The sequence below is a fragment of the Arachis ipaensis genome, chromosome B06, assembly GCF_000816755.2.
Source record: "Arachis ipaensis cultivar K30076 chromosome B06, Araip1.1, whole genome shotgun sequence".
Classification (NCBI taxonomy): domain Eukaryota; kingdom Viridiplantae; phylum Streptophyta; class Magnoliopsida; order Fabales; family Fabaceae; genus Arachis; species Arachis ipaensis.
Genome location: NC_029790.2, coordinates 3,167,574 through 3,179,920, shown reverse-complemented (window position 1 = coordinate 3,179,920; position 12,347 = coordinate 3,167,574). Strand labels below are relative to the sequence as shown.

Genomic DNA, 12,347 nt, shown 5'->3' with positions numbered 1-12,347 from the left:
AGTACTCTTTTTAATACTATTCTAAAATATAATCTGATTTTATTATTACTTAAAATTAGTTTTTTATTATTTACGTTGGTCTTTTTAATTGGATTAATAATTTATATTACAACAAAATTATAATAATAAACTAATATACAAGAAGTACAGTTAAAAATTTTACTATAGCCAAAGAGAAACTACATTTTTTTTAAACAAAAAAAAATTTATGTGAGACAAGAAAATGTGATATGAAAACTACCATCAATTATAAACCGTGAAAGCTACATACACAATCCCTTCACTTACATATATGATTTGGCAACCTGCTGATTTGTGCATTGTGCACATCACAATTAAGTAATTAATCTAGCCAACAAAAATAAAACAGCACAGGCACACCATTAGACTTAATTCATTAATTTGTTAGAAAGGTAAAACATAACTCAAACACACTTGCTTAGACTTAAATCATTAATCTGTTATAAAGGTAAAACACAACTCAAACACACTTGCTTCCACAAGTCATGCAAAACGATCATGGCTCCGACAAAGATACATCCAAGTAATGGTCTTCCTCGCAAGATTCGTCTTCATGGTTCTCGCTAGCATCGTGACCGCTCCAAAGGTGGCACTAACCAAAGGCAGCATGAACAACAAATCAAATACTATTCATGACATAATAGAAAAAACTAACTACTTAAAAGGAAAACGTAACGCATACTACTCAACTAACCTCTTCCCATGAATCTTCATAGTCACCATAATCAGCCTCTTCATAAACAGCCCTCCGTTGGGTACCACTATCAACAGCAGTGTGTCCTTGCCCGTGTGTATGCCTTTGTGAACAAGATAATCGGTTATGGCCAACCGCGCGGCAAATTCCACATCTCTTTATACCCTTGCTAGATGGCTGCCTACCCACACCAAATTTACGGCGCTTGTGGTGACGTAGAACCTGTGGATCCCTTACACAATCCTCAAGAGTAGATGACACCAGAGGATCAGTTCCTTCCCCAATTGGAGAAACTCTCTTGCTTTTCAAGTGCAAAATTTCATTTCTCAATTTACCAGTGACGTCCACAAAATCATCCACTTGTGCAGAAGCAAGCACACACAACTCCCTGCATAGGTCATTCAACATCCAATTGCGGCAGGTAACCATTGAATCCCAGCAAAACGGTCCCTTTTCCATGAAAGCCCTTACCCTCGAACGGGCATCTTTTGACCACCTCTCCAATATTACACTCGCAGGCATTTCAGTGATATCAAGGTGATGAAATACTGCTATAATGTGGTCACAAGGAATCCCAAGGGTCTCCATCCTCATGCACGAACACTTGAAGAATGACCCATTTCGATAATGTGAAACGCGCCACTCTCGGGCAGAATCTCCAGACCGGAATAGGGAGTAGATATCTGAACATGCTGTGAATGTACACGACCTTACCTTTAACGTGCAAGCCCGTGAAAGCATTGGTCGGAAAATAAGAAATATCTCTCTTGTCAGTACACTTGCCGCAGACCTTTCAAGCGATCGTAGAGGGCTTTGTAGTACCATATCCCCAACAGTGGATTGTAAGTCAGAGAATGCTTCCCGGGACCTCATTTGACTAATACATCGAAAGAATTGCTCAACAAAGTCTTTTAAGTTGTGCCGGGAATGCACAAACTTGCCGAGCATAGAGTGAAGCCCCTCACATCTTGACGTGGTTCGGAAGCCCCCAAAGAAATTACCACGGATGTGTGCAGTTGCCCACATATGTCTTCTAGCATATAGATCACACACCCAGGGATTATCTTGTAGGCCTAGCTCAGAAACCACATTATTCCAGTGCTGTTCGAACTCTGCCACTTCATAGTCAAATAACATGCATTTCTTGAATTCAGATGTAAACACAGGATTGCTTATGTTTGAGGTTGCATTTCGGAGTAAGTGCCATGCACACAGACGATGATACGAATTTGGAAAAACTGATTCAATTGCTTTCTTCATGGCTCCATGACCATCAGTGATGACACATTCGGGTGCCTTGCCCTTCATGCCTTCCAAAAATTGCTGCAATAGCCACTTATATGTTTCCTCTGTCTCATTCGCAACAAGGGCAGCGGCAAACACGATTGTTTGATTGTGATGATTAACCCCTGAGAAAACCACTAGCGGACACATGTACTTATTCTTGCGATATGTCGCATCAAATGCTAATACATCCCCAAATATTTCATAATCTAGTTGACTGCAGTTATCACACCAAAATAAATGCACCAAACGACCATCTTTGTCCGCTAGGTGTCTAACAAACATTCCTGGATTTTCTACTTCCATACGTTGCAACAACTTCAGGCACGCACTTGCATCCCCACCAATAATCCTCCGTTGCTTGTCAATTCTGTTGTACATGTCTCTCTTCAAAAACGGAACATTTTCACACCCACCTGCTGTCTGCACAAACGATGCATAAATCTGTGGGGTCTTGATGCCGACTTTTAACATCATATTCATTTGATCAATTGCTGCCGAGTTCATCCTTCTATGTCCTGGAAGCATGAAAGTAAGTGTGTCCTCAAGCATCTTGTGATTATGAACTTCCTGGAAGTATGTTACAATCCATCTGCCCGTATCCTTGTCGATATGGACGCGCATTTCTGCCTCACAGCCACACCTAGTCTCTGGCTTCGGCTCCCGTTTCCAATCAGCAACTTCGACTCCATCACAAATTCTTGCCTTCCGAAAGCCCTGCCTGAAGCATACAAAAGATTGTTGTATCAACTCATTATTTAGATTACGCCGAGACCTATACCTTCGAGCGGCAAACCCATTCATTTTTGCATATAAGTTGTAGAATAAAAATGCGACTTCCCGATCTGGAAAATGGAGACTTTTAATCTCTTCCACTGTGATTTCCTTCAAATTCATACAACCTAGATCAGCAATTTCATTAATTGCTCTTTCTTCCCAGTTGTCATAGAACCCATCCCCAAATTCATCATGTATCTCTGACTCTTCTTCAAAACCTTCGTCCCCTTCGAATCCCTCACTCCCTTCCTCGCCTACATTGCTCCCTTCACCATCAACATGGAGAACTTCAACTGGATCAGGGGCACGGACCAATTCCTCTGAATAGTACTCCGACTCTTCCACTTCCGACCTCTATAGCCAAATAAACTCAACTTCACCAAAAATTTCCTTTCTTTCATAACAGTGACATTTAAAATAACATAACAAACCAACAAAAATATAAAAAAAACTCACCATGGAAAATCGGCCGACTCAAAAATTGTTCGAATGGCTACTTGTAAACGGCGGCAACAAACTTTAACATAATCTATGCCAACTTATAATTTGTGATAAGTATAATCCAATTCAAAATATCTGACATATTTTGAAAAGAAACAAGTTAGAAAAGGCAAAAAGAAATTTCCAAACGATTATATCTGTGATAAGTATAATTAGGAATGCATTCTCAGTATCTGAAATATTATTTATGATTTTATAACCAATAAATTTGATCAAAACTACCTGCACAACAGAAGCATAGAAACAACACAAAGGATAATAAAACATTCAATTGGCCTATTCAAGATAATTGCATATATACCAGGCTACTGTGCGAATGGAGCTACCTTAAACATATGAATATTCTAAATTGCAAGAACTGAAACATCAATCTATTAATTAAAACAACAATCAACTAAAACAATAACTGAACAATTAATCCAACAAAGAAGAAGAAGGATGACAAAAACAAATCACCTTAGCTTTCAAACTTTATGAAAATCAACAGACAACTCAGTCATTTACAACGCAGCTTACTTGAAAGGGATAAAAGTTATAAAAGGAGATGCATTCACCTTCCAAGATAGATAAATATTCAATGCATACGCTGCACATACTTTCACCACTTTCAATTTCCACAATCTTTCCATTATTTTGAAATTCTACTGAGACCCCGAAAAATAAATAAAAAAATTAACTAACTCATTGACTACTCAATTTTAAAGGGATCCTGTATCAACAGACTGGAAAAACGTACATGAGTTTCTCACGCTCAAAGAAACAAGCACAGACAAAAAATACATGATTTCCATGTGTAAGTGCAAGGAGAAAAATATTTACTGCTTTAAAGTTGGACTTTGATTTGCTGCCACTATGGTTCGAAACTGAAGACTTCTCCTTCACTTGTTTCTTGGCTGCACCAGTAACAACTTCAAATATTGTGGGCACTTCATTAATCATATTGAAAAGGCGTTTCCTGCATTACAAGGTAATTCATAACTTCATGGATGAATGAATGGCAAACATAAACAAAGTTGCAAGAATGCCATTAACCAAACAAGCAAGACCCAAATGTTATCTTACTTCCAAGTTCCAACCATCTCAAGTCCCAAAACATAGTTCCAAGTTAACTTAAGAAAAATATTATTATTTACACTTTACAGTGAGACATACCTATCAGCTTTATCAAACCCAAATCTGGCTCCAAAATAGAAGGCAATAGCAATACCTATCAGCTTTAAAACTCAATGAAGATGGTTGACTAGAGGCCTGAACGGTTGCTCGAACACGCGTCGGCACCAACGCTCAAACAAAGGAAAAGCTCGCAAGACACACGGTGACCGAAGGTGGAACAGACGCGTTTCGAGAATGCTGGATCAATGCGGATGTCCACCGATCAGACGCGACGGTTCTCGGGGCTAGACAAGTTGAACACCGGCAAGGAGGTGGAGGTTGCAACTACTCTCTACGGTGTTTGAAGCAACCTTCTTGCCTGCCAAACTTGATACAGGGCACAAAGGCTAGAACTGAGGGGAAGGGAAGTAAAGGGGCTTAGGGCCTTTTTTTTTAAGGGTTTAGGACTTTTTTTGTTTTATAATTGGCTTAGGGCTTTGTGATTTTTTTTTCTTTCTTTTTTCTCTTTTTACTGGGCCGGTAGAACCTAAAATCCACTAGTCAAGAATTCTAAATTTTAAAACTTGTTTTTGTAATAAGTCTTAGTCATGTGGTCACCTTTCAAATTAAAGTTAGCAACTGAGGTCAAATCAAAAAGTAATAAAAACCCATATAACCGTTTCTTTTTGCTATAACTTTGTGTCAGAATCACAGAGGCGCGTTAGACGCCTCATCTGAACGGGCACTTACTAAAATTTATAATTGCCGTGAATGATGTTATATCATAGACTTTTGCCTCCACTTGCGCCCTTGCTTTAGAGGTTGTCCATTTTTATCCATAAAATAACAATTATATTAGTTGTATATTAAAATTAGCTATTAAAATTAATTATTATGTATTTATATATAAACCCTCCCCCTCCCTGTCACACCAAAGACTATGGATATATTTAACCATTTTTTTATTATTATTATTTGGGATACGATACTCAAGTAAGTACTAAGAAGTAAACAAGCATGAATTCAGCAGTTGAATAATCAACATGAGAAAGACTAATTAAGCAGTTGGCTATGTGGTTCCAAGCAAGAGCCAAGACAATCTGCCCTGGCCCTATTTCGAAATAAAGCTTTCAACCAATTATGTAAATGTAATTTTTGAAAAATATTTTATTTTATAAGTTCTGAAAAGAAGAAAGATATTAAATCATTTTTTCACCTTAGCTCGTTACAAATAAAGAAGTTTCATTCACAAATTCAGTCTAACATAATACACAAAGTTAGTTATAATTTTAGTTTTTATTATTATCTTATTTTTATCTATCTTTATCTTATCTTTATTTATTTTTATCTTTCATAGGCTAATGCTCTCTATATATTTAGTTTTACCTGTATAGTCCTTAAACTCCAAACACTTTTGGTTTTCTGAATAATCAAACAGTTGAAGCAATACATTATTATTATTGTTAGTGATGGGTTCTCCGTTGAAGAAGATCATGCTATGCAGTTCGGAAAAGGAGATTTTTAGTGTGGAAGAACAAGTGATGGTGCAACATTCGGTGATCATAAACAACATGATCGAAGATGGGTTGTACAACCATGAAGAGAGCAAGATTCCATTGGATTGCGTTGACTCCAAGACTCTCAAGAAGGTCATCGATTATTGTACACACCAAACTCACCACCACAACGACAACCAAGAAGATCTTGAGGCTTGGGAAGCTCAATTTTTCAATGTTGATTCTAACGGCCTTTATGATTTGTTGATGGCAGCAAATTATCTTGAGATTAGAAATCTCATGGATCTGATATACGGAACTATAAAAAATATGATAAAGGGAAAGAAAATAGATGAGATACGCAGAATCTTCAACATCAAAGATCATGGCTTCACTCCTGAAGAGGAAGAACAAAATCGCAAGGAATACCCACATTTTTATTAGAACAAATCTTGTCTACTCTTTAATTTTATTTGTTTTAATTTTTTTCTATATGATGATCAACGCCTAGTATTTAATATGGGGATGTTAAAAAGTGTTTTGGCTCTTTTGATATCGTACAATTTTCTATTCAATTTTATATTTAGTTAAACCTCTTTTATTATCATCATTTTATTATTACTTAATTTAGTTTTATTTTTCTTTACAAAAAATAAAAAATAAAAACAAATAAATATAAGATAAGGATAATAATAAAGACTAAAATTATAACTGAATTCTGAATTTGTGGGTCGTAAGACTTCTTTATTATTGTCATAGGTTAAGGTAGAAGAGACTAGAGAGGTTTAATAAAAGACACATTTATAGTTAAATACTTAAATGTATACTAAGGGTTTTCAGAAATGCATACTAAGGTCTAAGGGTATTAAGATAGAAGAGAGGTTTAATAAAAGACACATTTATAGTTAAATGTATACTAAGGGTTTTCATAAATACATACTAAGCTCTAAGGGTACGTTTGATATAATTTGAAGATTACTGCTTTTAAAAGGATTAAATTGCATTTTACTTAATGTATTAAAAATATGATTAAGAAAACAATTTTTGTTTTGATTGGAAAGTAACAGATTACTTTTACACCTATAATTAAAGAAAAATATAAATGAAGAGTAAATACGATAAGCTTTTATTTATTTTGGTAAAGAAATTTGAGAAGTTGATATAAAAATAATGGTAATATATCAATATATCATCTCAAAAGGTTCATTTTGTAAGTTTGATATTTTTGACTTCCCAAAAATATTCAAAATCTGATTGTATGATATGTTGATAGCAAAAGAGACATGGTAATGGAAAAGTGGCAAGATTTTTGATGTTTTATTTATGTGTAAAGTTAGATATTGGTGGGGAGTTAACAACAAAACTGAAACTCACCCAAAATGTTTTACTACAGATTTACTAATACATGCTTGCGGAAAAGCTTTGGAAGAGAAGTTTTAGGTTCTGGATTCGATTTCGGTTTCATGTTTAACTGGGAATGTGTTGGAGAGAAGTGGTTTAGCCATTGAAGCCTATAATAAATAACTCAGAGTCATAGTCTTCCAATTTTGACAACAAATACATTAGATCCAGTACTTTATAGATCTCCTCAGATTGAGTGTTTGATTCATCAGCAACCAAAAATTCCTTAAATTCACCCTCAATCTCTATCAAGCTATGACCAGCAATCTTCTTCACACCTTTGTCTCTCATCAAACTTCGCACCCTCCTCACATCGCCCCAGTTTCGATCATTGGCACAGATATTTGCCAGGAGAATATATGTTCCACTGTCTTCTGGATTCAACTTCATAAGGTTACCAGCTGACAATTTAGCAAGCTCGACATTCCCATGCATTCTACACGCATTTAAAAGCGCACCCCAAGCAGCTTCACAAGGTTGCATTGGCATACTCGTTATTAACTTGTAAGCTTCTTCAAGAAGCCCTGTTCGACCAAGTAGATCAATCATGCACGAATAGTGTTCCCTTTTGGGCTTTATCCCATACTTCGTTTCCATGGTGTCAAAATATTCTTGTCCTTCGGAAACTAACCCACCATGGCTGCAAGCTGTTAACAAGCTCACAAATGTAACATCATCTGGCCTAAATCCCATAGATACCATCTGATCAAATACAATGATAGCTTGCTTTGCTCGGCCATGAGCAGCATAGGATGCAATCATGGAATTCCAAGAAATCAGGCTTCTTACTGGCATTACTTTAAAGACTTCTGCTGCTGCATCAATGCTTCCACACTTGGCGTACATGTCTATAATTGCATTTCCCATAGTCACACTAAGGTGCACCCTTTTCTCATTGACAAAATGGTGATGAATCCAGTGTCCCAAATTCAAGCAACTCAGCTGGCCACAAGCAGAGAGCACACTGACTAAGGTATGCTCGCTGGGAATCATACCTGCTGCGATCATTTCCCGAAACAACTTTATTGATTCTTTGGGTTTGTTGTTCTGAGAATATCCTGCTATCATTGCATTCCATGAGACCACGTTTTTATGAGGAGTTTGATCAAAAAACCTCCTTGCAGATTCCAAGTCACCACATTTAGCATACCCATTAACCAAACTAGTCCACGAGAAAACATCCTTAGTCTCCATTTTATCAAAAAGCTCTCTAGCAGCCATCAAACTACCACATTTCACATACATGTCCAATAATGCATTGTTTAAACTCAAAGTATACCTTACATTCTTCCTTGCTATGTTGTCTTCATGGATACTCCTTCCCATGACAAGATCACCGTTCTGGGAACACGCCGAGAGCACCGCAATCAAGGTCACCTCATTGGGCTCAACACCACTACTCAACATCAAACCAAACAATTCCAAAGCCGAATCTGAAGACTTATTTCCCACATAGCCGTCAATCATTGTGGTCCAAGTAACAACATCCCTCTCAGAACTTTCATCAAACACCTGGCGCGCACTTTTCAGCCAACTACGTTCAGCATAAAAATGAACCAACCCATTTCGCACTAGCAACTCAGAATCAAAACCCGTCTTCCGAATCAAACAGTGCACCAGTTCCCCCTCAACAGAACCCGAGAACAGCTCGCACGCTTTGAGCGAAAAAACGAAGGTTCTGCAGTCCATCTTGGAGAGTTGGAGAAGCATTCGGAGGAAGAAGGAGAACGCCATGGCAGGAGCATTGGCCCTGCAATAGCCCCTGATCATGGTGTTCCACATAAAGGTGTTGGGGTGTTCAATACGGTCAAAGAGAGCGTGGGCATAACGAACGTCTCCGGCGTCGGAGAGGGCACAGAAAGCTAGGGCTCTGCTGGCTGGGAATGTGTGGCCCATGAGGCCCGTGCGGGTCATGCGGGCCTGGATCTGCCTCAGCTGGCGCATGGTGGAGCAAGACTCCATGGCCACCAGGGTTGGGTTCGTAATGACAACGTTGGTTAACGGGTTCCATTTTGATTGTTTACTCGAAAGTGATAAGGACGAGATATAGAAATAGAACGCTTTGGATTTGGGTTTAAGGGTTGAGATTAAGGAGTAAAGGAGACGTTTTTTCATTTCATGCCAACTCAAAACAATTTTCAAGAGGGAGAATATAATCAAGAATTTCTACAATTCTACGTGACTTCGTTTGTCTACTAGTATGGTAGCCCTTCAAAATATTAATAAACTAATTCTTCATAACTTTTAAATAAATAACATTTTTGTGCTAAGTCCATTATAGTCCTTCTAAACCAAGAATAACTTTCCTTTATCCAAATCACAAAGAACCTTTACATCATTGAAACAGTCCCAATTCCCAATAATCTAAGCAATCCTCTATGTTATGCACCTAGAACTCCTGACTAGCAGATCCAATCTCGGCTTTGCCCTTTCCACCAGCAACCTTCTTAGGCAACAAATTCTGGTGAATATTCGGCAGAACTCCACCACTCGCAATGGTCACAGATCCCATGAGCTTGCTCAATTCCTCATCGTTCCTCACCGCAAGCTGAATGTGCCTCGGAATAATCCTAGTCTTCTTGTTGTCTCTCGCAGCATTTCCGGCAAGCTCCAGAACCTAAACCAACCAAAACCATAAGAACCAAAAGTAACGAATATGAAGGTTAAGAAAATTAGAATAAGGGAAGTAAAGGACGAACCTCGGCGGCGAGATATTCGAGTACGGCGGAGAGGTAAACGGGTGACCCGGACCCAACCCGTTGGGCATAACGGCCAACCTTGAGGTATCGAGCGACGCGGCCGACGGGGAATTGGAGGCCGGCCTTGGAAGATCTGGAAATGGACTTTGAGGATTTGGGTCTGCCTCTTCCGCCCTTGTTGGTTGTTGCTGCTGCTTCTGAAGAACCCATGGCGCGGGATTTTGATGACAGATGCGAATTCGGGATTTAAATTTTGTGTGGAGTGGTCGATTGGCTTTTGGTTTATATAGGAGGGTGAGACTGTCTGCGATTGGAGGAGATGTGTTTGTCTCGGATCGCCAGCGTGGCAATGCGGGTGCATTTTTTCAACATCTTGGTATTAGGTTTTCGCTTTCGGGCGCGAAAGTGGAAAACTCTAAATAGGTAATTTTTTTTTTTTACCAAATATATGAGACTCGAAGCTGTGACTTTTTAATTGAGTATGGGAAGATAACTGAAATGATCTGATATATAATTACTAGCACATGCAATTTTGTAACTTTATATAAGAAAATAATGAAATCATACTTATTAAAACACTCTTCTACCTTAGCGTATGACAACAATAAAGAAGTATATATATATATATATATATAGTTCAAAAAATAATTATAATAATATTATCCTGATTCAAAAAAATTATATATAAATCAAAATACATATTAATTATTTACAAAAGTTAATTTTTATTTAAATGTCACAGATATTTATATTTGTCTTCATATTTTTTAAGTGGTAGGCCAAAATATGAATCTGAAGAGGTCTTCATTTTCTTATAAGTAATGAAAAAAAAAATGAAGAAATGAGAATGTTTATTTTTTTATTTTTAAATATCAAACTATAAGAATAATTAATAAATAAAATAGGAGAATATAAAAATTGTGTACCTGAAAACAAAATTTCGTAATTCATCATACATCTCCTTATTAATAATTTCTTGAGTCTTGATCCTTACATTTATCTTAAAAGTTAAAAGTTAAAAGTTAAAAGTAAATTATATTAGTATTTTTAATAAAATTAAAATAAAAAAATAAAAAGCTACTGAAAAGAATAATATTAAATTTGAGTTATGCTATGTGTACACCAAAGTCCGCCACCCGTATAAAATACATGCTAGAATACAAATACACATTGAAAATAAATTAAACTATACATGTATTTATTATATACAAATACATTGGTGACTGATTTTGGTGTACAAATAGTATTTTTGATTAAATTTTATGTTCTTTTGTACCAGAATATTACAATTTATTAGATTATTATATTATCTTTGTACTACAGAACAAAAAATAAAATTCTATATCTTCTTATTTTTACTTATTTTACTTTATTTTTATTACAGTTTATTGTATTATTATATTATTTTTGTATTATATAACAAAAAGTGAAATTCTATATCTTCTTGTTGTTATTTATTTTAGTTTATTTTGGCTATCTAAATTAGCCTGTATAATATTGTAAAGGTTGAAACGGTTTTTAACAGAAAATTTAGATATTTATTGTGTTATCAGAAAAAAAATATTAACCGACATAGAACTGATTAAAATTTAAAAAATAATTAGCAAAATATCCTTGAGAGTTTTTTCACTTTACTATTGATACATACATTTTCTTTTCCATCTTTTATATGCCAATCAAATAATCAATACTATATACCAAACAAATAATATTTAATTAATTAATTTTTTTGAAATATAAATTATTTATTTTAATTGAATTATAAACAAATTTGCATATACTTAAATGTCAGAACTCTACATCGTTAATAGTTTAGGAAATAAACATATCAATATTTTAACAAATCATTGGTAGTTACAATTTTTTTTGCGTCTTTTTATGTCAATCAAATAAGAATTTAATTTTGATGTTCTATTAGTATAAAATAGTTTTACACGTACATCTAATCACCATCAAAATTAAACTCATCAAATAATCAGGACTATATGCCAAACAAATAATATTGTGGAATAAAAAATTAGTAAATTTTTTGTTGTATAATTGATTTAATTTAATTTAAAAATAAATATTTATATACTCAAATTTTAATTACAATACTTTATATAATCAATAATTTAGAAAATTAAAAAAATAACATCATTAAATACAAAACAGTTTAAAAAAATGAGATTTAACTAAAAGGTAAATATTGATGCACTTAAAATTTAAAAAAATATTCTACATAATTAATACTTTAAAAAATTTAAAAAATAATTTTATCTTGTACAAAATCGTTTAAAAAAATAAAAAAAAAATTAAAAATAATTTATAAGAGTTCTTCGGTTCATTATTGATAGGTATATGCATATAAAAAAAATTAAAAAACAAATATCAGATAAAAAA

At 35.2% G+C, this 12,347-nt stretch overlaps 3 protein-coding genes and 1 long non-coding RNA gene across 5 annotated transcripts; 1 reads left to right on the top strand and 3 right to left on the bottom strand.

The window, feature by feature from the left end:
• On the bottom strand, positions 232 to 3,233 carry LOC107646248 (protein FAR1-RELATED SEQUENCE 5-like). Its single transcript, XM_021105757.1, has 2 exons — positions 716 to 3,233; positions 232 to 613 (listed from the first exon to the last, which is right to left on the bottom strand). The coding sequence occupies exons 1-2, from the start codon at positions 2,894 to 2,896 to the stop codon at positions 518 to 520; spliced, it is 2,277 nt and encodes a 758-aa protein (XP_020961416.1). The 5' UTR covers positions 2,897 to 3,233; the 3' UTR covers positions 232 to 517.
• On the bottom strand, positions 4,170 to 4,555 carry LOC107647898. Its single transcript, XR_001621663.2, has 2 exons — positions 4,430 to 4,555; positions 4,170 to 4,232 (listed from the first exon to the last, which is right to left on the bottom strand). It is a non-coding gene; the product is annotated as an uncharacterized LOC107647898 (long non-coding RNA).
• Positions 5,839 to 6,309, top strand: LOC107647897 (SKP1-like protein 11). Its single transcript, XM_016351947.2, has one exon. It carries the CDS (start codon positions 5,839 to 5,841, stop codon positions 6,307 to 6,309), a length of 471 nt encoding a protein of 156 aa, XP_016207433.2.
• Positions 7,164 to 10,245, bottom strand: LOC107645382 (histone H2AX). Of its 2 annotated transcripts, none has more exons than XM_016349394.2 (2): positions 9,966 to 10,245; positions 7,164 to 9,883 (listed from the first exon to the last, which is right to left on the bottom strand). In XM_016349394.2, the coding sequence occupies exon 2, from the start codon at positions 9,379 to 9,381 to the stop codon at positions 7,363 to 7,365; it is 2,019 nt and encodes a 672-aa protein (XP_016204880.1). In that variant the 5' UTR covers positions 9,382 to 9,883; positions 9,966 to 10,245; the 3' UTR covers positions 7,164 to 7,362. The 2 variants fall into 2 exon arrangements, with proteins under 2 accessions (XP_016204880.1, XP_016204881.1); XM_016349395.2 differs by having other exon boundaries at positions 9,362 to 9,883.